The 27584-nt window shown below is 42.0% G+C and overlaps 1 protein-coding gene across 2 annotated transcripts; it reads left to right on the top strand.

The window, feature by feature from the left end:
* The first annotated feature begins 44 nt into the window (after positions 1 to 44).
* On the top strand, positions 45 to 26834 carry DR1 (down-regulator of transcription 1). Of its 2 annotated transcripts, none has more exons than XM_050962481.1 (3): positions 45 to 189; positions 10624 to 10787; positions 23276 to 26834. In XM_050962481.1, exons 1-3 carry the CDS (start codon positions 60 to 62, stop codon positions 23420 to 23422), a joined length of 441 nt encoding a protein of 146 aa, XP_050818438.1. In that variant the 5' UTR covers positions 45 to 59; the 3' UTR covers positions 23423 to 26834. The 2 variants fall into 2 exon arrangements, with proteins under 2 accessions (XP_050818438.1, XP_050818437.1); XM_050962480.1 differs by having other exon boundaries at positions 164 to 888; positions 23276 to 25461.
* The last annotated feature ends 750 nt before the right edge of the window (positions 26835 to 27584 follow it).

The following is a 27584-nucleotide window of genomic DNA, read 5'->3' as shown; positions in this document are numbered from 1 at the left end:
GGGGGCGCGGGGTGTCCCCAGGGCGGGCGCGGAGCTTGGGCCAGGGCTCTTTCCGGTGAATGGGGTCCGGAAGCGGAAGTGTCAGAAGACGGCTTCCGGCGGAAGTGGCGCTGGTCGTTGGTTATGCTCCTCGCTGGCTCGTTTCCCCCTCCCCGCCGCCCCGGGTTCTGAGGGAACGGCCGCCGCTGGGTGAGTGCAGAGCCCGAGCCGGGCCGTGCGCGGGCTTTTCGGGCGGCTTCCTGCGGCTCCTGTTCACAAGGCGGCGGCGGCCGCTATGGCACGACTACCCGGCGGCGGCGCGTGAAGGATGTGGCGGAGGCTGTAGCCGAGGGAGCCCCGAACTCCGGGCAGCGCCTCCCGCGGCTGCTCCCAAGCTCCTAGCACCGTCTCTGGGGAGCTGGCAGCGGGCCCCGCGCCGGCCCCCGCTAGCGCTCTCCCGCCTTCGGGCGTGAATCTGATCCCTCCCTTTCTCCCCCAGCGCGCGGTCCCCTCAGCACCCGCCCCGCACTCTGCGTCCTCCAGCCCTCACACTCAGGCAGCTGCTCTCATCCCCTGCTTGGTACCTGCCCCGGGTCTCGCTGAGCAGCGGGTCTCTGGTGCCCTGTGTGTCTTGCTCTGGATCTGAAGATCTGAGTTCAAAGAGTCGCGGAGAGTGAGTGTGAAATATAATGGCTTCGTCGTCTGGAAACGACGACGACCTCACCATCCCTAGAGCTGCTATTAACAAGATGATCAAAGAAACTCTCCCCAATGTCCGGGTGGCTAATGATGCCCGGGAGCTGGTGGTGAACTGCTGCACTGAATTCATCCACCTCATCTCCTCGGAGGCCAATGAGATCTGTAACAAGTCTGAGAAGAAAACCATCTCCCCAGAGCATGTCATACAAGGTGAGTTCCTCGGGGGCACTCATCTGGTAGATGTCAGACTATTTCTTTTAATGCAGTGTTGTTGTAGCCAGGTCGGTCTCGGGATAATAGAGAGACAAGGTGGGTGAGGTAATATTTTTTTAGTTGGCCAACTGCTGTTGGTGAGAGAGGCAAGCTTTCCAACAACACAGAGCTCTTCTTCAGGTCTGTGACCCTAAAATTGATTTCTCTAAAAATATTTTGAAGAACATGAGTAAGATTATTTGTTGCCTTCCATTGCAAGAGGGAGGCTGCTTTTGTGGTGAAGGGGGCAGGAGTTTTCAGTTCCTGCCCTTGTTCTCTTCCTGTGTGACTTTGGGTGAGTCACTTATATTTTTCTGCTTCAGTTTCCATACTTGTGAAAAGAGGACTATCTCTCAGGGTGTTTGTTCAGATTACTTCCCTGTTTCTTACAGAAATAAAATACTAAACACTTGCAAATGAGATCCTGACACTATATAAGATGGGGATGGGAGGTGGGCTTTACAAGAGAGTTCCAGGCTCTTGCCCCTGATGATAAACCAATCCCCTAGCTGATGTAAGAAGTAAGGTACAGGGATTCCTACCAAACTGTCCCTGGACTTGTTTTGTGGCTTCATCTTTTGTATCAGTTCTGGTGTAATAGTTGTGTACACTTAAAAATATGCCATTGCACCCTATTCTGGCTGTTGGCTCCCACTTTTTGTGGCTGCTTGATGGAAACGTTTTCTGGCTCTTTTTTTGTTCTCTCTCGAACCTCCGAGCTTCCTGATTTTGGTGCAAATCTGCTACTCTTGGCCTCTCCAGCCTTCTTTTTTGTGAGTTCCTTCACTGTGAATAGAACCAGTGCCTGCCACTGCTGCTCATAGTTTTCTCAAGCAGTAACAGAATGAAACCAATGACTTGGATTACTTCCACAGCTGCATTTGAAAGCCACGTGGGCTGCTCCTAATCAAGAATCATGTTCATTTTTCTCAGATACTTGAGAAAGCTACCACAATTCTTGACAGTTTCATTGCTGCCCACAAAGTTATAAATTAAGGTAATAGTGAAAGTAATCAGAGTTTTAGTGTTACTCAGCTGCTTGGCAAGTCAGTGAATGGCAGCATAAGCAGTAGAACTTCAGGCTCAGGAAAACAATCCAGTATTAGTCTGTATCAGTTCACATGGGAAGTTGTTTTTGAAACTATAAGTACTAAATATTCAATTAATTAGATTCTGCAGACTGTAATGCGGTATGCTAACTCCACTCACCAGAAAAAGTTTCCTATTTGCTGTGTATAAGTGGATTTTTCAAGCTCTGGTTATGATGACTTCTAATGAAGAGCAGTATAAGAAAATGTGAACCATATGTAAACTTTTGTTATAGTTAACATTTTAAGAAAATGGTGCCTTGCAGTAAATTTGATTCTTAAAAATCCTCTCAAACCCAGGCTTTAAAAAGTGAAATGATTACCACAGACAAACTGTATCTGTCGTGTGTTGTCTACTAACAAATATTTTGTCAAGTTATAATTGCTAGTATGTTCAAAGTTCTAATTTTTTATATAAATTTCTTCTTGAATTCCAGGTTGTCAATGCTAATCAGATTTTGTTAAATAAATGTTTATGTTTATCCATTTATATGGTCAAAAGTTGTGAGGATATTATTGTCATAAAATTTTAAATTCTGCACCTGCCTTCATTGCTATCCTTATTCTTCAGAAATACATAGGTTAGGAAGGAATTAGTACCGTATCAGGTGATTCCTTGAAGTATGAGGGTTAATATCACTATTTTAAAGAAAATTAGTTGAGACTAATGTGGTGTATATAATTTAAATATTTTTGTCCCATTCTGTATTCTAAAACTTATTTTGCTTTTTTTGACTACTATCTTTAAGTTGTCTACAATGACTTTGTCAAAAGCTTCCTGAAAGTTCAAATACATTTCAGTAAGTTCTCCTTTGCCCACTGTTTTATCAATATACTAAAGGAAATATTTCTTTGTTATGCTCAGTTTTTTAGTAAGTAAGCTGCAGTTTGTTCTTTCTGTCATATTCATCTAGCTTTTTATAATTATCACTTAAATCAATTTACTTGAAACTTAAATGAGGCTTACTGGTTGGGTATTCCCAGGATCGCCCCTACTTGTTTAAAATTTGCTAGTCTCCAGAGCACCAGTATAGTAGCTAATCTTAATGAGAAAATTGCATCTTTTTATTGGTAGCTCAGCCACTTCATTTATTCTTACATTCTTTCAGATATCATGGTCCATACTATATGGCTCTTATTCCTGAACTATCTTTATCATCTTGTTCCTGCACTACATTTTTTTGACATATCAGTATGTCAGTTGAATACCTGAAAAGAGTAGGTCTAGGGTAGGTATCACCAACATCCTTTGTGGGAAAAATTGGAAAAGAGAAATAATTTAGCTTCTCTGCTTTTTTTAAATCCGAATTGCTATATGGTATTTTAGAAGATCACCGTTTCTTCTGTAACCTTTCTGGTTCATATATATTTAAAGAATTCCTTGTAGCTTTTTTTTTTTTAATGACTTTAACTATTTGCTCTTCAAAATCCCTTATACTCTACTAATTTTCCCTGCCATAGTTCATGCGTTCTTTCTGTTGGCTTTGCTAGGGTTAGATGTACGTTTTCTGAAAGATACCTATTTGGTTCAAGTAACATCTTGTGCGTTGCCATTTTGTAATTGAAGTGTCTTTTTGTTTAGGTCCTTTCTGTTTAGATGCCTGTGACTTTGTTATGGTATGTTTTAAGTGGCCTCCAGTGAGTTTAAGGATTCTAATTTATTTACTTTCGATTTTAATGTCTTTATTAATTAGTTTCCTCCTCTTTTTGAAGTCTCCTTTCTGAAGTTTAATGGAACACTACTAGCTTTTGGTATGATTCCTTGCCCAAAGCAAATTTAATCTGTTTCTTTCAGTTAATGGGAGTTCTGATTTAGTTTTTAAAGCAAGATCCTGCAACAGCAGCGGTTCTCAAACTGTGGGTCGGGACCCCAAATTGGGTCATGACCCCATTTTAATGTGGTCACCGGGGTTGGCTGAGAATTGCTGCACCTGGGGCTGAAGCCTGAGCCCCACCACGTGAGGCTGAAGCCAAAGCCCAAGGGCTTCAGCGCTGGTTACAGGCCCTCTGCCTGGGGCTGAAGCCCTTGGGCTTGCCCCCCAGCCCGGGGCAGTGGGGCTCAGGTGGGCTCAGGCTTTAGTCCCCCAGCCCCTGGGGTCATGTAGTAATTTTTATTGTGAGAAGGGTGTCATGATGCAATGAAGTTTGAGAACTCCTGTGCAACTGGATCTATGTGGGCTGATCCCTGTTGTTGCTCAGAGCCCCACTGAACTCAGTGGCAGATGTGCTATTTGCTTTACAGCCTTATTGTACTCAGTATTGACAGTATAATCTCTCAATTTCAATATGCTGTGGTAAAATTCAGTTGTTTTGTTGAATAACAGGATACATTTAAAAGTATTCAAGTCTCCACCTAGCATAGAAAAAACACTTATTTGGAAGATTTCATCATTGTATTTCTTATTCTAAATGATGCGTTGCATAAGTAGTCTGTAAAATGCAAGCCCACACATGATAATGTATTCCTTATTGTATTTCTTTAGATTTAATAAAATACTTAAGACTGAAACATTCTGTACATTGATTAATATACAAAATATTTAATATTTTAAAAATAAAATACAAACTTTCAAACAGGCTACTATGCACAAGGTACCTTGCATTATCACGTATCCTACTCGTTACATAATACAACTGTAAAATAAAAACCACCATAAAGAATAAGGCTCCACAACTAAATTGCCTCAGATCCAGACTGGTCAAAATTGATGCTGGGACTCTCAAACTCACTCTTCTGAAAGAGTTTTTTTAACATGCAGGAACAGAAAAGACTGAGTGAACCTTTTACATAGACTATCTCTAATCAGCAGCAAGATTCCAGGGCTGATTCTGAGACATCTCTTACCCCTCTAGTTGGCAGAGCAATTCAATTGCATCTGTAGAGCAGAGGCCAAACTTAAAGGCCACAGGGGATGAGAGATAGTTATCAGTTTTCTGAACAGGTAGAGTATCAGTAATGAGCGCTCTGAGGCTTTTTTGTATAATCCAATAAAATGAGTCACCTGACAAATCTTTGAAGGGGATGTAATCTAAATTGTCTATCATCACTGCAGATTGACTGCTATTTTCTGTATATGACTGGAGGGCAGATCTGGACACAACAGTAATCTTAGTCATTGAAACAAGCAGCTTTGGTCACTTAAATGCTGCTGAGATGTCCAACGTGACCAAAAATGTCCATCAGACACCACTCTAAAACCAGTAGATAATTCTTAAGTTAGACTGCAATCTACATAGGCTACCACTGGTGTTCAAGTGCACTTGAAACATCAAAACCACAGCCTTCTGAATCATATTCCCTTAAAAGAAAGCAAAGTTTGAGAATGGGCTCTAATTGACAAAAACTCTAGCCTACAGATTTTTTGAAGATGATATTGACGTTTACGCTTTTAAGAATAGCAGGCATTTTCCCTATGGTGAAGTATTCATGATGTCTGACTGTAATTATATTAGTCAGTCATGACAAAACTGGAACTAAAGCTTTCTCCAGGTCTCGATATGTTAACCAGATCTGGCACATACCACTAAGAGAAGTATGAAGTCATACATTGCATATTCAGACCAAAACTGGCATCACAAAATCAAAAACTCATGCATGTTACCTGTCCTGTCTTGGTTGCATAATTTTTCATAGTAGGAGCCAAGGTTTCTTTAGCAAATTTAGAACCTAGGTACTGGGCTTCAGAACCTGAGCTGCAACTTCAAAGTGCTGTATATGCAGCTGTTTTTAGAGCATTAGTGTGAGCCCCACTAACCCAAGTCTGTCAACGTGGGCTCAGAGGCTTTCTCCAAAATGCTGTGTAGATGTACCCTGACTGTCTCTGTGTTTGTACAGTGCCTAGCACAATGGGACCTCAGTCTCTGTTGATTCTGTAGGTGCTAGTGCAATACAAATATTAAGAAAAAGTAATAAACTAAAATTAGTACATTCAAATTTTAAAATCTAGTGATTTATGGAAACTTTATTTGCTAGAAATAGAATGTCAAACCTGTTTGCTTGGCTTTGAAACTAAGACTTCTGGTGGATGTTAAACCTGTAGCATTTAAAGTAAACCAAATAGATCAGAGTGCTGATGTCTACATGTGCAAATAGTAATATCAAAGCTGTTGAAGGTTGTGCCATTAACTTCATCAGAAAATACTTGTCAGTGATAAAGTAATACTGGTATGTCAATTGGCCTTTTCTACAGTAGACTTTAAAATCAATTTTGAAAACAGAAAATAAACTTTATTAAATTAAATTTAGCTAAAAGATGCAGTCAACTACATTTGCCAATTTAAAAGTGAAACTGACAATAAACTAAAGGAAGACTGACTTTATGGATTTTCATTGTCTAAGATTTGCAAAATGTACAAAATAACTAGAGCATGAATTGTCACAAGTAAATTCTATTTTTACAATTTTCATTTTTAATAATCAAATATTTTACTAATAAATATACTTGTTTGTCTTAAGTTAACTGTTGCTTAAAATTAGTTTTCAAACACTTTCTGGCTGGTGAAGAAAGGACCAAACCTTTTCCTCTTATTTTTTAAAAATCAGTTTCAGGTCAGGGGCTATTTATCCAGGTACTTATGTGGCCACCGTCAGAGTAGTTTTGTAATGCTTCCCGTTAAACTGAGACCTTTTGTGTGTGTGAAGAATTAAGCTTCCCCCCAGTAAATTGAAGAAATTAGTTTTACACGGACTTTTGAAAGTGGAGAGGTCCATAGTCATTCTTCTCATCAAATATAAGATCTTTCCCAGCAGCTGATCTATCTCTCTCACTCTCATGCCAACTCTTCATGTACTTTCGTGGGTGAATACCCATTTCATCAGATGCATGTAGTGGAAATTTCCAGGGGCAGGTATATATATATATATATATATATGCAAGCAAGCTAGAGATGATGAGGTTAGTTCAATCAGGGAGGATGAGGCCCTCTTCCAGCAGTTGAGGTGTGAAAACCATGGGAGGAGAAACTGGTTTTGTAGTTGGCAAGCCATTACAGTCTTTGTTTAATCCTGAGCTGATAGTGTCAAATTTGCAGATGAACTGAAGCTCAGCAGTTTCTCTTTGAAGTCTGGTCCTGAAGTTTTTTTGCTGCAGGATGGCCACCTTAAGGTCTGCTATAGTGTGGCCAGGGAGGTTGAAGTGTTCTCCTACAGGTTTTTGTATATTGCCATTCCTAATATCTGATTTGTGTCCATTTATCCTTTTCTGTAGCGACTGTCCAGTTTGGCCAATGTACATAGCAGAGGGGCATTGCTGGCATATGATGGCGTATATTACATTGGTGGACGTGCAGGTGAATGAATCGGTGATGGTGTGGCTGATCTGGTTAGGTCCTGTGATGGTGTCGCTGGTGTAGATATGTGGGCAGAGTTGGCATCGAAGTTTGTTGCATGGATTGTTTCCTGAGCTAGAGTTACTATGGTGCGGTGTGCAGTTACTGGTGAGAATACGTTTCAGGTTGGCAGGGTGTCTGTGGGCGAGGATTGGCCTGCCACCCAAGGCCTGTGAAAGTGTGGGATCATTTACCAGGATGGGTTGTAGATCCCTGATGATGGGTTGGAAGGGTTTTAGCTGGGGACTGTATGTGATGGCCAGTGGAGTCCTGTTGGTTTCTTTCTTGGGTTTGTCTTGCAGTAGGAGGCTTCTGGGTACACATCTGGCTCTGCTGATCTGTTTCCTTATTTCCTCGTGCGGGTATTGTAGTTTTGAGAATGCTTGGTGGAGATTTTGTAGTTGTTGGTCTCTGTCTGAGAGGTTAGAGCAGATGCGGTTGTACCTCAGTGCTTGGCTGTAGACAATGGATCGTTAGATGTGCCCGGGATGGAAGCTGGAGGCATGAAGGTAGGCATAGTGGTCGGTAGGTTTTCGGTATAGAGTAGTGTTAATGTGACCATCGCTTATTTGCACCGTGGTGTCTAGGAAGTGGACCTCCCGTGTAGATTGGTCCAGGCTGAGGTTGATGGTGGGGTGGAAGCTGTTGAAATTGTGGTGGAATTTTTCCAGAGTTTCCTTCCCATGGTCCAGATGAAGATGTCATCAATGTAGCGTAAGTAGAGAAGGGGCGTGAGTGGACGAGAGCTGAGGAAGCGTTGTTCCAGGTCGGCCATAAAAATATTGGCATATTGTAGGGCCATGCCAGGAACCAATCCATGCAACAAACCTCGATGCCAACTCTGCCCACATATCTACACCAGTGACACCATCACAGGACCTAACCAGATCAGCCACACTACTACTGGTTCATTCACCTGCACATCCACCAATGTAATATACGCCACATATGCCAGCAATGCCCCTCTGCTATGTACATTGGCCAAACTGGACAGTCGCTACGGAAAAGGATAAATGGACACAAATCAGATATTAGGAATGGCAATATACAAAAACCTGTAGGAGAACACTTCAACCTCCCTGGCCACACTATAGCAGACCTTAAGGTGGCCATCCTGCAGCAAAAAAACTTCAGGACCAGACTTCAAAGAGAAACTGCTGAGCTTCAGTTCATCTGCAAATTTGACACCATCAGCTCAGGATTAAACAAAGACTGTGAATGGCTTGCCAACTACAAAACCAGTTTCTCCTCCCATGGTTTTCACACCTCAACTGCTGGAAGAGGGCCTCATTGAACTAGCCTCATCATCTCTAGCTTGCTTGCATATATATACCTGCCCCTGGAAATTTCCACTACGTGCATCTGACGAAGTGGGTATTCACCCACAAAAGCTCATGCTCCAAAACGTCTGTTAGTCTATAAGGTGCCACAGGATTCTTTGCTGCTTTTACAGATCCAGACTAACACGGCTACCCCTCTGATGCTCTTCATTTGTCACTGTTTTTGTTCACTGGAATGTTGCTGTTGTAGATGCTCATAGAGCTGAGAGGCAATCTCTCAGGTGTCTTGGTATTCAAAACCCTCAGTGGGATTAGTCTAAAACAGGCTAGGATCCAGAATAGAGTCTGAGAGCAGAATGCTAGGGTGGGGGTGATAATGGGGAGGGCCTCTGTTAAGCAGATGTGTTTTATACCACAGGGAGCTTTTTCTGGGTTTGACTTCATTCCTAGATATGAGATACAATAATCAAGCATAGAGGTCACTAATGAATCAATCGCTGTGACAGGTCTCTCTTCTAAAATGGGGTTTAATTTTCTCGCTAGTAATATAGATGGTTGTTACTGCTGCTGTTTGGGCATCTAAGAGCATTGAAGGGTCCTTAAAGAGCTCATGGCTGCAGACCAATTTAGCAATATAAAGGCGGATGCTCTCTGTAGTACAGAGGCAAGTTCTTCAAAATATTTCTGTAGCTTTCATCCTGTTTTCAGTGGCTAGCTGAATAATGTTTGAAACCAGTGTATCCAGAACCCCTTTTTTCCAGTAGTTCAAACTACTTTAAAGCACGGTTCAAAGCTCAGTGTGGACAAGAGTTGGATCCTATCTAAAATAAAACAACTTTTAGGAACCTGGTTACAACAGCTGTTCCCTGATGCTGTCTATCTAATCTGTTGTATATTTTGTGGAGACTATTAAAACCATGATTAGGTCCCAGCTATGCTACAAGATGGAATAGTGTCTTAGCGTTTTAGGGAGGGTTGGAGGACAGTTACTGAATTGCAACCAGGTATGCAAAACACTATTATTTACATTGGGGGTGGGGGCTTAAATTAGGAATCCTTTCTTTCCTGAAATGGTCAAGTTGTTGCATATCTGTGCTAACTTCAGCCTATTAAGAAAATGTACTTTTCTGGTTGGTCCTTTATTCTTAAAAGATGGAAGGATGGGACTTTGGGCAGATATGATGTGTATGGTACATGTTACCATATATCTGTTCTTAAGCAAAATAGGAAATATGGCACCTGTTCCATTCATGTATCTGGTTTATATGAAATTATTTTAAATTTATAACTAAGAAATTAAACTGTCTTCTTGTCTTGCTGTTCTCTGACTCATTCTCTCATCTTTATGAAATATAGCCAAGAAATTTAAAAGTACTAGCAAAACCAGGGAAGACCACACTTGACGGTCTCAAATTTTGAAGATTTTGGTGCAGGAAGGGAGTAGGAGAATATGACAGGCCAGTGGTTTTCAAACTTTTGGAGCTGAGCCCCTCCTCCCCCCCGAGTTGTTATAATTTTTGGTTGTGCTGCCCCAACCTAGACAAGTACAGTCACAATACCTGCCCCTCAGGTTTTCAGAGTGTGGGAAGGCACATGTGACAGTCTCTGGGGGGTGGAGCCAGCACTGGGCACAGAGGCTGCCAGGAGCAGAAATCAGCACATCATCTGTGGATGTTGACACTGACCCACAGGCTGGATGGCTTGTTGATGTGAATTAGGGGGGTGGAAGTTGTGCTCTCTCCCCAAGCCCCAGCCACTTGGGGACACCACTTGCCCCCCGAATGTTCCTCTGTGCCCCCCAGTTTGAAAATCTCTTGCTTAGGCCTTTGTGCACTACAGAAGAGTAAAAAGATGCAAATAAAAAAAAATGGTTGTGGGTCGCTTTAAGTAAGGAATCTATAGGACAGAACAAGTTGGTGTCTTATTACAGGAAATTGTTTTGATGTGACTACAAGTTTTAGTTATGCTAATTGATCAACATGTTTTCTTTTTTCCAGCACTAGAAAGCTTGGGTTTTGGCTCCTATATCAGTGAGGTAAAAGAAGTCTTACAAGAGTGCAAAACAGTAGCACTAAAAAGAAGAAAGGCCAGTTCTCGTTTGGAAAATCTTGGCATTCCTGAAGAAGAACTTCTAAGGCAGCAACAGGAGTTATTTGCAAAAGTGAGTGAGGCAATATTTCTGACTAAGAAATCTAATGTGAGGTTGAATGAACTAGACACTCCCTGATTTAGTGCCACAGAAACATGCATAAGTCCAGAAGAATCGCCCGTTCTATGGATTGCGTGGCCATGAAAGATTTTACAGAATCTGACCGTGTGAAGTTAATATACCTGGCAAGAAATGCAAATGGATAAATAAGATGCTGAATTTTCTTTGTTACTTCTGTGATCTGACAACGCCAGAGACATTGTATAGAAATGTGTAAGTTTTATTAGTCTGAGTTTTAAATTAATATATTACTTTACCACTGGGTGATATCAAAGCCATGCCACTCAATCATGTATTCTTATTTTACAGAAACTTTTACAAATGTTGGAGTTTTAAAAAGTTATTTTCAACTACTTTTTGTATTCCTTTACTTGTATTACCAGATTTTCTTTAGTCAATTGTATATATGAAGGGAAATGGCAACTAATATTTTAGAAAATGATCAATTTCTGTAAACTATAATCACAGAAATTAGTGCTGGAAGAGACCTTGAGAGGTCATCTAATCCATCCCCCCTGCACTGCATCAGGGTCATGTATACATGTATGTCTAACCTGTCCTTAGAAACCACCAATGACAGGGATTCCACAACCTGTCTTAGAAACATATTCCAGAATTTAACTATCCTTATAATTAGAACGTTTTTCTTAATATCTAACCTAAATATCATTTGCTGCAGATTAGTCTGTTATTTCTTGTCCAACTTTTAGACCAACTTTTATAATAGCCCTTAACATATTTGAAGACTGTTATTTGGTCCCCTCTGAGTCATCTTTTCTCAAGACAAAACATGCACAATGTTTTTTGGCCTTTCCTCATAGGTCTTAAACCTGCTATCACTTTTGTTGCTCTACTCTGGACTCTCCAGTGTATCCATTTCTTCTTCTTCGAGTGCTTGCTCATATCCATTCCAGTTAGGTGTGCGCGCCCCGCGTGCCTGTTCGTTGGAAGATTTTTACCCTAGCAACATTTGGTGGGTTGGCTGGGTGCCCCCTGGAGTGGCGCCGTCGTGGCACCGGATATATACCCCTGCCGACCCGACTGTCCCTCAGTTTCTTCTTACCGCTCGTGTTGGTCGTTGGAACAGTGGAGTGCGGTTTTACTGACCTCCACCTCCCTAGCTACTCGTAGTTCTCTAGTTATTTTGTTGTGTATATAGTTATAGTTATTGTTAATTTTTATTGTTCATAGTTAGTGTATAGTTAAGAGAGGTTCGGGGATTAGCCCCTTCCCCGCACCCGTTACCAGGGCCCATGCCTGGTTCACCGGGTTTCAAACTGTGCTCGGCCTGTCATAAGCCGATGCTGACAGGAGATCCTCACGACTCCTGCCTTAAGTGCCTCAGGGAATCTCACCTGACAGATAAGTGTTGCATTTGAAAGGTGTTTAAGCTGAGAACAAAAAAGGAGCGGGACTTTCGGCTAAAGCAGTTCCTCATGGAGGCGGCTCTTACCCCTCTGCCTTCAGCACCGAGCGCTGGTCAATCGGCGGGCAGAAGCACCTCCTCGGCACCGGACCGCGCTGGTACTGCCTGTCAGCTCCCCAGCGCGAGCCGTGGTTGAGTTTACTATTCCATCCACGCCGGAGACATTCTCAGCGGCAAGGGATCTGATTGCCATGACAGAGTCGACGCTGCCTTAACCCCTGGCACCGCCAATGCGGGTAATACAGTCTATCAGCAAGTCTTCCGTGATAAGACCATCCTCTGTCAGTACAGCAGAGCGGCACCGTTCACGGTCACGGTCCCGCAGACGTTACAGGTCCCATTGACGCTCCCGACGCCGCTCACAGTCCCGGTACCATTCTCCGGCTCGGTACCGGTCGCACTCGCAGCACCGGTCAGTATCCCGTTCGCCGGCCTGCTACTCTCAGCACCGTTCCAGCACCGGACACCACTCCAGGCATCGTGACTCCTGTAGCCGCTCCCAACGTCGAGCCTCGAGATCTCGGTCGACCTCCTGGCACCAATCCGGTCGCAGGTCCCGATCTCGTTCCTGGTACCGATCCCTGGTGCTGAGTAGGGCAAGGTCCACTAGAGACAGAGACTCTGCCCAGGGCTTTTCAGCACCTCCATGGCCATCCAGACATGCATCAGTGTCATCCCACGCGGACAGCTCTTATGCTCAGGACCGCGATTCTGATGTGCCCACCAGAGTCTTCCAAGAGACTCAGGCGCAAGGACCCCATCAGTGGTCTTTCTGGACACCTTGGCATACCACCAGGCCCAAGGCGTACCAGTAGTTCCGTCCCGCTCTATCTCATCAGAGCACCGAGTGCCAGAGGTGATGGTTAGCCATCCCCCTCCGACTTCTGCGGAGGAAGCCCCAGTTCACCCACCGGACTCCCAGGTTCCTCTGGAGCAGGAGATCACCCAAGAGCAACAGGCCACCCAGGACCCACTCGTCACTGGCATCTCCTCTTCCTCCTCTCCAGATGAGGCGGTGGCAGGAACATCCTCCTTGGGGCCCTACTCCAATCGACCTGAGAGCCCATCAGAACCTCCTAAGGAGGGTAGCACTCAGTATGAACCTCCAAGTGGAGGAGTTCCCAGAGGTAGAGGACCCGGTAGTGGACATTCTCTTGGCGGACGCCCCCACTAGAGTGGCCCTACCGTTTATTTGGACCATCCAGGCGAATGCCAATACTATATGGCAGTCCCCAGCCTCTATTCCTCCTGCGGTCAGGGGAGTTGAGCATAAATATATGGTGCCCTCTAAAGGGTACGAGTACTTGTCTGTCCATCCTCCTCCCTGCTCACTAGTCGTCCAGTCCATTAATGAGAGGGAACAGCATGGCCAGCAGGCGCCAGCCCCGAAATTGAAGGAGGCTAGGCGAATGGACCTACTCGGCCGCAAGGTGTACTCGGCAGGGGCCCTACAGCTCCGGGTGGCAAATCAACAAGCCTTGCTTAGCCTCTATAATTACCCATTGCCACCTAGGTGTTATAAGTTTACGGAGCTTCTCCCTCAAGACTCCTGCCAAGAGTCCGCTGCCCTCTTGGAGGAAGGGAAAAAGGTGGCCAGAACTTCCCTCCAGGCCTCGTTGGATGCAGCAGACTCAGCAGCCAGGACTCTGGCCTTGGGTGTTGCCATGAGGAGCATCTCATGGCTTCAAGTTTCAAACCTCCCACCGGAGCTGCAATATACCATTCAGGACTTGCCATTTGATGGTAAAGGCCTCTTCTCGGAAAAGACTGACCCCAGGCTGCAAAGCCTGAAGGACAACAGGGTCATAATGCGCTCTCTCGGCATGCATATGCCGGTGACCCAACGCAGGCCTTTCCATCCCCAGCCTCACTGCCCATACTCTGTGCCTAGACAAAGACAGGACTTTGGCAGCTGGCGCAGCCGAGGTGGTCGCAGATGACTGTCAGGATCCCAAGGGGGCCAAAATCAAGGTCCCTCGAAACCACCACCGGGACCAAAGACAGACTTTTGAAGGTGCGCCTGAGGGTGGCATACCAGTTACAGGCCAGGATCCCTCTCCTCTCTTCTCCAACCATCTCTCCTACTTCCTCCCGGCGTGGTCCCAGTTAACTTCAGATCGCTGGGTCCTACGCACGGTGGAGTATGGGTACCACCTCCAATTTATTTCAACCCCGCCCTCCAACCCTGTCCCTCTTCAGGCACCCCTCTCACGAGCAATTCCTCTTACAAGAGGTGCAGACGCTCCTCGCCATAGGAGCTATAGAGGAGGTACCGATGGACGAAAGGGGCAAGGGGTTTTACTCCCGTTATTTCTTAATTCCCAAGTTGAAGGGAGGTCTCAGACCTATCCTAGACCTGCGAGGACTCAACCAGTTTATGATAAAGTTGAAGTTCCGCATAGTATCCCTGGGGACCATTATCCCGTCTTTGGATCCTGGAGACTGGTATGCCGCCCTCGATATGAAGGACTCGTACTTTCACATCGCCATCTTTCCTCCGCACAGGAGATACCTCTGCTTTGTAGCCAACCGTCAGCACTTCCAGTTTACAGTCCTGCCGTTTGGCCTTTCTGCAGCCCCAAGGGTATTTACAAAGTGTATGGCCGTAGTCGCCGCCTACCTCCGCCAACGTCGGATACGCGTTTTTCCGTATCTGGACGATTGGCTCATCTGAGGGGCCTCCGAGACACAAGTCACTCAGCATGTGGGCATCGTTAAGGACCTATTCACACGTCTAGGCCTGATAATCAATATAGAAAAATCCACTCTGGTTCCCACGCAGAGGTTAGACTTCATAGGAGCTATCCTGGACTCCAGTCTATCCAGAGCCTGCCTACCCACAGCCACGGTTTCAGGCGATGGCAACAATCATCAGAGGTCTACAGAATTTCCCGACGACCTCGGCTCGCACTTGTCTCGGTCTCCTGGGTCACATGACTGCCTGCACATTTGTAACTAAACACGCCAGGCTCCGCCTCCGTCCTCTCAAAGTTTGGCTCAACTCGGTATACTGCCCAGGCAGGGACCCAATGGACACAATAGTCACCATTCCCCCGAGCACCCTAGGCTCCCTAGAATGGTGGCTAACTCCCTTCCTGGTGTGCGTAGGGATGCCGTTCCGTCCGCCCCAACCCTCAATGTCCCTGACGACGGACGCGTCATCTCTCAGCTGGGGTGCTCACCTCGGTCACCTTCGTACTCAAGGCCTTTGGTCATCTCAGGAGCTGGCATTACACACATGTCTGAGAACTGAGAGCAGTCCGCCTGGCGTGCCAGGCGTTCCAGCAACAGTTGCGAGGCCGCTTGTCTCAGTGTTTACAGACAACACAACGACCATGTACTACATAAACAAACAGGGAGGGACACGGTCCTCCCCCCTTTGTCAGGAGGCCATCCAACTCTGGGACTTTTGCATAGCCCACTCGATAGATCTGATAGCATCCTTCCTCCCAGGCATTCGGAACACTCTGGCGGATTGACTCAGCAGGTCTTTCCTGTCTCACGAGTGGTCAGTCTGCCCGGATGTTATGCATTCTGTTTTCCAGAAGTGGGGAATTCCCCACATAGACCTGTTCGCTTCCCGCGAGAACAGGCAATGCCAGATGTTCTGCTCCTTCCAAGGTCTCTCCCCGGGATTAATCTTGGACGCTGTCCTGATGCCATGGAAGAGCCAGCTCCTTTATGCCTTCCCACTATTCCCACTGGTTCACAAGGTCCTGCTGAAACTCCGCAGGGACAGAGCACGCATCATCATGATCACTCCAGGGTGGCCCAGGCAGCACTGGTACACCACGTTGCTCGGCCTGTCGATAGCCAACCCAATTACCTTGCCACTCCACCCAGATCTCATAACTCAGGACCACGGCAGGCTTCGCCACTCGGACCTGCAGGCTCTTCACCTCATGGTGTGGCTGCTGCGTGGCTGAACCAGTCAGAGTTACGTTGCTCTGAATCAATATGACAAGTTCTCCTGGGTAGCAGGAAGCCTTCCACTCGGTCAACGTACCTGGCCAAGTGGAAGCGTTTCTCCTGCTGGTGCGAAACGCTTAATCTTACTGCCACTGAGGTCTCGATCCCCTCTATTTTGGACTACCTCTGGTCTCTCAAACAGCAGGGCCTAGCGGTATCATCACTGAGGGTACACTTGGCAGCCATCTCTACCTTCCACCCAGGCGAAGGTGGTCGTTCCGTGTTCTCACACCCTATGGTTTCGAGGTTTCTCAAGGGCTTGGAGCGCTTATACCCTCAAGTACGCTGCCCAGCCCCAACCTGGGACCTCAACCTGGTTTTAACCAGACTTATATCCCCCCCATTCGAGCCGTTAGCAACCTTCTCGCTACTATACCTGTCTTGGAAGACAGCTTTCCTCGTAGCCATTACATCGGCCAGACGAATTTCCGAGCTTAGGGCTCTTATGGTGGATCCACCGTACACTGTGTTCCACAAGGACAAGGTGCAGTTGCGACCACACCCGGCTTTCCTCCCTAAGGTGGTTTCGGCCTTCACGTTAACCGGGACATCTTTCTCCCAGTCTTCTTCCCGAAGCCACACTCAACGCTACGGGAGCAACAGTTGCACTCCCTGGATGTCCGTAGAGCGCTCGCATTTTATTTTGAGCGGACAAAACCGTTTCGTAAAATGCCCCAGCTCTTTGTCGCAGTAGCAGACCGAATGAAAGGCCTACCTGTTTCCTCTCAGAGGATCTCATCTTGGTGACGACGTGCATCCGCACTTGTTATGATTTGGCTCATATTTCCCCAAGTCACATCACTGTGCATTCTACCTGGGCTCAGGCTTCGTTTTCCGCCTTCCTGGCTCGTGTACCTATCCAGGAGATATGTCGCGCAGCTACCTGGTCCTTGGTCCACACCTTTGCTTTGCATTATGCTCTGGTTCAACAGTCAAGAGATGATGCAGCCTTTTGGCTCAGCAGTTTTGCATTCTGCCGCATCTCACTCCGACCCCACCACCTAGATAAGGCTTGGGAATCACCTAACTGGAATGGATATGAGCAAGCACTTGAAGAAGAAAAGACGGTTATTCACCTTTGTAACTGTTGTTCTTCGAGATGTGTTGTTCATATCCATTCCAAACCCGCCCTCCTTCCCCACTGTCGGAGTAGCCGGCAAGAAGAAACTGAGGGGCAGTTGGGTCAGTAGGGGTATATATCCGGCGCCATGGCGGCACCACTCCAGGGAGCGCCCAGCAGACCCACCGAGTGTTGCTAGGGTAAAAATCTTCCAATGAACATGCACGCGACGCGTGCACCCCTAACTGGAATGGATATGAGCAACACATCTCGAAGAACAACAGTTACAAAGGTGAGTAACTGTCTTTTTCTTAAAGCATTTCACCCAGAACTGGACAGAGTACTCCAGCTGAGGCTTCCCTAGCGCTAAGTAGAGCAGGACAGTTACCTTCTGTCTTTTGTATATGACACTCTGTTAATATACCGTTTTTGCAACTGCCTCATGTTGTTGACTCATGTTTAATTTGTGATCCATTATAACCCCCAGATCCTTTTCAACAGTGCTACCACCTAGCCAGTTATTTCCCATTTTGTAGTTGTGCGTTTGCTTTTTTCCTGCCTAGGTGTAGTACTTTCCACTTATCTTTACTGAGTTTTATCTTGCTGATTTCAGACCAATTCTTCATTTTTTTTCAACATTGTTCTGTATTCTAATCCTGTCCTCCAAAGTGCCAGCAACCCCTACCAGTTTAGCGTGCTCTGCACATTTCATAAGCATACTCTCCAGTCCATTATCCAAATCATTGGTGAAAATGTTGAATAGTACAAGACTTGGGACAAACCCCTGTGAGACCCCACTAGAAATGTCCCCCTAGTCTGATAGCAAATGGTTGACGATTACTCTTTGAGTAGGGTCTTTCAACACACCTTATAATAATTGCATTTAGACCACATTTTGCTAGTTTGCTTATAAGAATGTCAGATGGACTGTGTCAAAAGCCTTACTAAAATCAAGATATGTCACATCTTCGGCCTCCACCTATCCATTAGGCCAGTAATCCCATAAAAGAAGGAAATTAAGTTGATTTGTCATGATTTGTTCATGACAAATTCATGTTCAGTTTTACTTATAACCTTATCCTCCACATGCTTGCAAATTATAGTTTAATAATTTGTTCCAGTATCTCCCAGGTCTCAAAGTTAGGCTGACTGGTCTATAATTCCCCATGTCCTCTTTGTTCCTCATTTTAAAGATAGGAACTATGTTTTTCCTTCTCCAGTCCTCTGGGACCTCACCATCTTCCATGAGTTCTCACAAATAATTGCTAATGGTTGAGATTTTCAGCTAGTTTTTAGATACCCTCAGGTGAGCTTCATTGGCCCCTGCTGACTTAAAAACATCTAACTTATCTAACTGTTTTAACCTGTCTTTCCTTGTTCTAGCTTGTTCCTTCCTCATTCTTGTTAGTATTAATTATCTAGTCACAACTTAATATTTTAGTCAAGACTGAAGCAAAATAGAGAACACCCCAGCCTCCTTCATGTCATCTGTTATTAGCTGTCCTTCCCCACTAAGTGAGAACCTACATCTTCCTTCATTTCTTTCTCTCTATGTCAGGGGTAGGCAACCTATAGCATGCGTGCCGAAGGCGGCACAGGAGCTGATTTTCAGTGGCACTACACTGCCAGAGTCCTGGCCACTGGTCAGGGAGGCTCTACATTTTAATTTAATTTTAAATGAAGCTTCTTAAACATTTTAAAAACCTTATTTACTTTACATACAACAATAGTTTAGTTATATATAATAGACTTATAGAAGGAGACCTTCAAAAAACGTTAAAATGTATTACCAGCGCATGAAACCTTAAATTAGAGTGAATAAATGATGATTCGGCACACCACTTCTGAAAGGTTGTCGACCCCTGCTCTATGTATTTGTAATATCTCTCTTTTTATTGCCTTGCTAGGTGTAACTCATTTTGTGTCTTAATCATTTCAGTTTAAATGTCTTTCTTGGTTTTGGCTCCATCACTTCATGGGGGAAAGGGTAATTTCCATCTCTTTAGTAGTTTGTTTGTCACAGCAATGCTAAATCTCTAACGTGTCTCCCAGCTGTTTTCACTTTACCCTTGAGTGACACTGTATAATCATGTTGATTTACTTATGAACTCTAAGATGATAATTCAAATATATTTCTCCAGGCTTGACCTAATGTGAGACAAGGTCCTGCAACTCAGCCTTTCTTTCCAGCACTTCCTCTGAGATGGTTTGCAGACAATTCAAGTGTGACTGGCTAAGACTAAATTTGATTATATATCTTCCTAAACAGTCTTCTCTTCTCCCATTCTGTTACTATTGATACCACCGCTATTCTGCCAGACTCGTAATGTGGCAATCTTCTACAACTTCTCCCTCTTACACCACTCATATCCAGGCCATATGGAAATCGTATGGAAATTGCTTTTTTTTCTTGTCCTCTGCATATTTTAAAAATCCTTCCTTTCCTTTCCTTCTGTTCCCATGGTGAAAATGCTTCTTCAGGTCCTTGTGATCTCACACAAACCTCCTCGCTGGCCTTACTGAAACTCACGTAATGCCAAAATCCAGATAAACTTCATTTTTGTATGTTGTACAGTGCCAAGTACATTATAGCTAAATAGATGATGATGAGACAGTTGAAGTTTTCACCAGCTTTGGAAATTTGTCACACAGCTAACCTGTGTAATGGTATAGTCCTGTGACAAATTAACATGTAGATACTTTTCTTCCCCTTCATGCTAAGAGTAAAAAAGCCAATGTGGCTGCTGCAGAAGCAGTGTTTGGTTTTATAACAAACTGGTTAGTTTTAAGTTTTTATTTTCTTTTTAAGCTTAATGCAATGAAGTTTAATGTGGATAACTTAAATAAAACTGCACTCTACACAGGTCAAAAGCAGTAGAGGATGGGTAGGATAGGGATATTCATACTCTCCTGAGAGAGTAATATAAATAATGAGGAATTAAAGTAATTACCTCTTTAAATGAAATGTCAGTTATTATCAATTTAGACCTGATTTTTGACCTACTTTAAAATTGTTTAATCTAGTAGACACTGTCTTCTGAAGGTATACATTTATTTTTTTAATTATTAAAGATTAATAAAAATGCATTATAAAATTGTTATTGCATTCAAGTTGCACTAGTCTGTGTTCGATCAATAAATGAAACTTAAACTAGTCCTCATTTGATATTGTACAAAAATCTCTGATTAGATTCTGAAACAGTGCATTTTATTTTATTCAACAATATATCATAGTAGTTTGTGGATGTATTGTTGGAATAAGTGCTATATTTGCACTCCAGTCCTACAAATACTTATGCATGTGCATAACTCTTGCATGTGATTAGTCCTATTGATAATCCAGAATTTGCCAGTGGTTATATGCAGAAGGAATACTGGCTGCTTAAATGACAATCACGCTTCTTAAAATATTCATCTACACACCTGAGAAATTATCTATGTGTATAAGTGTTGGTAAGATCAGGGCCCTAGTTTTCCCTTATTTGTAAAAGTGACTTCCTGAATGAATGAATAAATCCAAATCAAGAGGCATCCTCATTCGTTGTGAACGTTAGGTTGAAATTTGTAGGAAAAAAAATATGTTGTAGTATTTGAGAAGTGACTTGATTTGTGCAATTTAAAGACTGGCATACTGCATTATGGCACGAGGAGGCAGATTTAAGATTAAGGGCACCTTAACTCTGGCAATTCCTGACTCTGAGTTCTTAGCCATGCAACCTTATGGAGTTTCAAAAGAAAAAGAATGTGACTAAGTGGTTGTATAATCTGGTGGCACCTAATATTTTCAGAATTATCTGTCCAGCAGAAGGTACACAGTCCTGTGGAGCAATGTTTCTAGTCCCCGAGATCAACCTGACACAGTTTAAGAAGGCAGCAAGCTGGTCACTGGTATCAGAAAGGTTGAGAGAAACTGCTGTAGAGCCACTGACTCTTAGAGAGCACTGCCACATTGAATGTGTATCTAAGACATGCATGTCCACTACTAATGTGTTCAGGTGTTGCTTTCATTTGTTTAGAACTTTGGTTAAAAGGCTAAAAGTGTGCCAAAATATCGACTGTGAATAAATTGATTCTCTTTCAAACACTAGTGACTGCATATGAATAATTTTAAAGTCTCTTTTCAGTAGGGTTATTTCCTTTGCAGATGTCAATTTTTTTCTAATCCAGCATATTTGTGCTAGGGCTTTTCAAAGCATTGTCACAACTCTTGGAATAGGGACAGTATCTTTTTATACACTTATTAACTGACTGAATTGTCCTTGCTGAAATGTTCCAAAATATTATCCATAGGTAGACAGTAGGTTCCGAAAATTTCTGCCTGATAGGCCAGTTATGGAAAATTCAGAATGAAAAGGGGATTTGAATGGAAATGTGAACTTAACTTTAAAAGTGTCTTATATAGAGAGGGGGGAATGGGCTTTTGTTCTGTTTAGCTTTATATATAAAGAATACCTGATTTTTGTTTCAAAAGATTTTTTCTGCTGGTTTTTTGTTTTTTTGTGGGTTTTTTTTTTTTAACGGTGCAAATTCTGGTTTTAAGTGGACGTGGCAAGCTGTTCAAGTAATCACCTATATGAAAACCGTCAAATAATCTGAAATATTCCTGCAAGAATACCCTGATTTAGGCAGTGGCCTACCTTTTTGATTGCACCATTGTACCATTCTTTCATTTTTTAGAACTTCATTTATTTGTGTTCCACGTTTTTCTGAGTTAAAATATCTCAGTTAAGAACTTTTGTTGTTGTAATTAGGCATAAGTGTCTAAGGTTAAGCTGACTGGAGACTATAAAGGCCTACTCTTTTTTTTCTTACTGTTATTACTGTTCTAATAAATTAGTGCTTTATAATATTTGGCCAATGTTTGACTGGTCAGTTGACCAATTATTTTTGGTCCAGGCAAATGCCCAACTCTAGTTTTGACTATCCTGGAGGCGATGCGACTGTAGTGATTGAAGTACACCTCTGCCTCGATAGAATGCTGTCCTCAGGAGCCAAAAAATCTTAGCGCGTTATAAATGAAACCACATTATATCGAACTTGCTTTGATCCACCGGAGTGCGCAGCTGCACCCCCACAGAGCACTGCTTTACTCTATTATATCTGAATTTGTGTTATATCGGGTTGCATTATATTGAGGTAGAGGTGTACTGGGAAAATATGACATCACAAGCAAGTGAAAGCTGACTGTTGAGAGAATAAGGGACTTCTAATCAAACTCTTTTTACTTTGTTTGCACTTTTTATACTCTCATCTTCAGTACCTAACAATCATTTAACAAAGACTTCTTATCAAATGTCAAATGTCCCCTCTCCTTGAATTGAGGAAGATGAACTCACAATAAACTTCTGAAAATCTTGAAAATTCATCTAGCAAAACTAGACTTAACATTCCTGATATTTATGTAACAAAACCAAGCAATCTTTTGGAGATGGGGAAATTTAAGGTCTAAGATTTCTTAGTTAGAACAACCATTTTAATAATGTTGTGCTTAAAGTAAGGCCCGGACTTCCTGGTCAGTATTTCCTAGGCAGCCTGGGTAAGTGGTGGAAGGACTTGTTAATGCTCATTGTACTTCTTGCACTTCTATCCACTCTGCAACATTCCTGGTTAATTTTTCATTTGAAAGTGGTGCCTTTCTGATCTTGTGCAATCCCACCAAATTGAGGGTTTTTTCAAGTACATTATTATTTACCCCAACCTCTTTGGTTTCCTGCACATAAATGCTCCAAATGATGGTTGTACAGCATATCACAAAAATAGGTTATGCCAGCATGAAGAAAAAAAGGTAATATCAATACAAAGCATTGCAGTATTTTGAACACCCTTTATGTACAGTGATTATTTTTAGATATAAATCTTGTACTTTGCACCTGCAATTTCTGCTAGACCATTAATGTAATCTTTGCCAGTGTGCTATACTGATTCCTTAAAAGGATATTGGAAGTCTTGGGTTTTGTTAACAATTTAATTTTTGTCTGTCTTCAGGCTAGGCAGCAGCAAGCAGAACTGGCCCAGCAAGAATGGCTACAGATGCAACAAGCGGCCCAACAAGCACAGCTTGCTGCTGCGTCAGCCACTGCATCCAATCAGGCAGGATCTTCTCAGGATGAAGATGATGAAGATGATATCTGAAATTCACCAGCTGAGTTTCTGTTCCCACTGAGAAATATCTTTCCTGCACAATGAAAACAGTGAAATGAATGCTTTCCTGTAATTTTGTATGCATATTGGACTGGCCATGGTATTCTAGGGATGTCTGCTGTTGTGTGCTGTACATGTAAAAAGTGTCTTCTTTTGAACTCTTAAAGATTTAAGGTTCAATATCATATCAACTTTGGATTTTTAATGGTGTATATGAAAATTTTAGATAGCAGTGCGTCATTGATTTGATCAATAAACAGTGTTAAAATAAACAACAAGTTTATAAAATAGTGAGATTTATACAGAAACTCTAAATCCACAATTGCATTTCTCTTCCCTTTTAACTAAACTATAAACTCTTACATAGAGAAGTTTTAATTGTTTTTCTTTTTGGGGGGTGGGAGTGGTTCAGTAGACACTTAATCTGCATAATGGAAAAAAGCAAAGGGGTCAGCATAGTAAAGTCTGAATTCTTTGTCCTTTTAAAAATGAGGATATATATATATGGCAATAAATATTATATGTGCTCAAATACCACATTTGTTACAAATTTGAAAAGATACATTTTCACTAAACTAGGAAAAGGTATGTTTAATAGGAGTTGTAGAAATTCTGTCTTTTTTTTGTATAGGGGTGAAATAATAAACCCATGATTTTATTATGATATCTATGAAGAGTCCTGAACCAATGGATATTTCATTTCAAAAACTGACCAGTGTAGAGAACTAATAAATTCTTATTATTTCACTCCAGTTTAATGTTAACTGTTATTGATGGTATTACTTGCGTAGTCCAGACATGTTCATATTGTTCACATGTAAAGCTGGAACTTGGTGAAACAGAATTGTGTTAGTTCCATTGACTTAACTGGGAATTATTAAATGTTCAAGCCTACAAAGGCAAAAGTTGAAGCTAATGAACATGGTTTCAGTAGAAGAGGGATTTTTATTTAACCCTGATTAGTTAGTTATTGTTGTCAGCATAATGTTAACATTTTCCAGACTAGGTTACCAATGGATTCCTCAGCTACTTTGTGAAACAATAACATTTTCTTCATTCAAACAGGTTAGTAGGTGCAAATGATTCTGTCCAGGTTTAGTTAGGAAAGAATGCCCCAAGAGTAATCCGCATGAGAAGGATCAGGAAAGAGAAAGGAGTCTCTTTGACAGGTTGACTTTGAAAATTCTGTTTATATAAATGGATGGGCATCTGTTCTTTGTGTAGAAATAGACCACAGTTGTGTCCGTTATAGAATTTTAAGGTTGAATGAAGAAACGTTGGCCTACGTTTTGGTACTCTTGTTTCCAGCAGAATGGAAAAGCCACTTGCATACTAGGGCAGACGATCAGATCAGATAGCTGTGTAAGAATGCACTCTCTTTTCTTTTAATATGCTCTTGACAAGTTTCTCTAGTAAAAATGTTTGACTAAAAGCTGTGAGTGCAGCAATCTGTTTACACAGAGAAATAAACAGAAAACAGTGTGCCCATTTTAAGTAGAGATCTGAACAAGTACAGTTGGCATATATTCAGATCTGCAAGGATCGCTAGGGGCTTTTGATTTCAATTTTAGAGTCATTAGGTTACTTATTGAATAAACTTGCACATTTTCTGAATGCATCCGTGCAGTGATGGCTCAAAAAGTAAAGATTAGTTTGTTGATAAGTTGAAAAACTTTCATGACATATGTTGGACAAGATTTGACTAAGGAGGTGGTTTTCTGTAAAGACTTAAGTACCAAAGGTAGTAAATCTAGTCTAGTGAAACAATGTTAATGTGCAGTGTTGGCTTTTCTAATTTGTACTGTAACACCTTACACTTTCTATTTTAAATCAATCTTTTTCTTTTAAGTAAACAAAATTAGGTATTTCACACTTGTTTTTTCTGATGCAGAATTCAGGTTAACATTTTACTGCATCTGGTATGTATGGGATAGTATGTTTGGTTCCTTGTGACCTTTTCTTTGGACGTTTCTGTGCTTTTTTCATATGCTGTATTCTTCAAGCAATAAAATTCTGATGTGTTTTTTAAATAGTTTTTATATTTAATGTTGAATAGTCACTTTTCTTCTCTGCATTTGCAATGTTATAAGGAAGAAATGTAAGGTTATTTAAGTACTGCTGCCATTTTGACTGGTGAGCAATTTTTGTGACAAAGATAATGCTACCCAAAATCTGCTGTATCATATTCCTGCTCAGTTGGGCTAATTATATACTTGCAAACAGTATCTCTGTTTTATTGTATTAACTCTCCTTCCAGGAAGTATATTTTCCCTATTTGCAATATTTGCATTTTTGTAAAGTAAACAGGTTCACTTGTTTAAAAACGTAATTTCCAGCTTTGCAGTGCTAAAGGGACAGTCAAAACCTCTAGGGTCAGATACACATTACATTATTACATCTTTTAGAATTTTATGGTGAGAAGAAATTTTTATTGTGAATTTTTTAATTTGAACAAACTAGCCATTATTTTTGTATGACTTACTGCATTTATGTCTTGCCTCCTTCTGCTGGGTGGCAAAGACAAAGCTAGTTCTAGAGCTGTGATACTACTGATGCTGGTACACAAATAATAAATAGGCATAAAATATTATAAATTTAAGTTTGGTGAGTAAATCAGATGTCACTACTTAGTCTTTATTTGAAATAGATGTGTCAGGAAATCAGTGCAGTTGAAGTGGGAAAAGAAAAGGTGCAAAGAATATTGCAAATAAGTTACATTACAAAAATTAGTTGTTCTTTTTAAACTTATCATTAAATATAAACCTTGATTGTTCCATAGGCAACTTTTCATTCTCTCATGTCAGAATTAGGCTCTCTATTCAGTATCCAAAATACAGTACAGGAAGAGTGAAACTTGAAATTAACTTCAGTACTAAATGTGAGGCTTTGACACTTTCTCAAGGTAATACTTATAAGAAACCAATAGAAAGATGTAGCAGAGTTGTTTGCTACCTAGTCACTTGTCATATGTGTAGCAGATTCTTTTCAAGCTTGGCATAGCATTAAACTGACACAGTATATCGCAGCAGAAGACATTCATTGCTGAGTAACACTTTCATTCAAGACTGTTATGGAATTTGAGTAAAGCTCTGTTTTCTGTCACTTCAGTGGAATGTGTGTGCATGTTTTACGTAGTGAATAAAGCAGTTCCTTTTAATACTGCTTTTCTGGGATAAAATGAACAGTGAATTTAAAAAAAAACAAAACCAAAGAACTTAAGCTGGAATCCTCCTTAAAAGTATATTTGAATGTCTCGTGTTCATACAGAAGTGCTTGTTACAGGTTTGTTGTTAATACATTAAAAAAAAATCACATTTCTCAGAATGGAGAAAGCTCATGCTAGATGGTGCATATCAGATTTTGTAAAAGTGCCTTCATTAAAGATTCTTCTATATGCATAATAGTACATGTTCGTTGATCTTCAGATCACTTTGAAACAGTGTCAAATTAAAAAAATGACTTACTGTAAATTCTTCATTGTTTATGTGCAGAACTTAATTACCTCTAAACGGAACCACTTGCACAACTTTAGTAATCTTATGTTGTAATGTAATATTGAATTTGAATGCAAAAACTAAAGTTCCATAACGTTGCCTTAAGATTCTGAAATGAAGTATAATACTGAATGTGTAATGACTACCGTATGCAAAGGCTGCCAAGGATGACTTGAGTGCTGTAGTTCAACTAGCTAAATAGTAACAGTTTTACTTTCAATATTGCTTTATTATCTCCTGTGAATCATTCCTGTTGTTTTTGACAATTTAACAAGTGTCCCTTTAAAGGGAGTGGGGAGTAAAGTTAAGATGGGGTTCCAAAATTCATCTGTTTGCGAGATCTATCTAATTGTTAAAAATTTAGGATTTCAGTGCTGGGTAGAGACCTATCAAACAGATGGACCATCCACCCACACTGAACATAGCCGTCATTGCTGAATGTTCCTAGCATAACTCAGTGGAGGAAAAAGGTATGGCAGTAAGTTTAAAACTTGGTCTGTTAAGGTACACTTGTAGTCAGAGAAGTAGCAATGGCCACTTCATCAACAGATGCTCTGTGTGCATTTTGTTTACTTTATTGACTAAGCTTTTATGGTACTTTTTGTCTTCCAGCACTGCGGAGCTAACACAGGTACAGAAGTGAGCTGAATTCTATTCTG

The sequence above is a fragment of the Gopherus flavomarginatus genome, chromosome 7 (genome assembly GCF_025201925.1).
Source record: "Gopherus flavomarginatus isolate rGopFla2 chromosome 7, rGopFla2.mat.asm, whole genome shotgun sequence".
NCBI lineage: Eukaryota > Metazoa > Chordata > Testudines > Testudinidae > Gopherus > Gopherus flavomarginatus.
Note: the sequence above shows the minus strand (reverse complement) of the source record. Positions and strands in the feature narration are given on the sequence as shown.

Coding starts and splice junctions, on each gene's coding strand:
- DR1 (XM_050962480.1), top strand. CDS start 669: ATGGCTTCGTCGTCTGGAAACGACGACGACCTCACCATCCCTAGAGCT. Junction 889..10,623: donor CCCAGAGCATGTCATACAAG/GTGAGTTCCTCG, acceptor TCTTTTTTCCAG/CACTAGAAAGCTTGGGTTTT. Junction 10,788..23,275: donor AACAGGAGTTATTTGCAAAA/GTGAGTGAGGCA, acceptor GTCTGTCTTCAG/GCTAGGCAGCAGCAAGCAGA.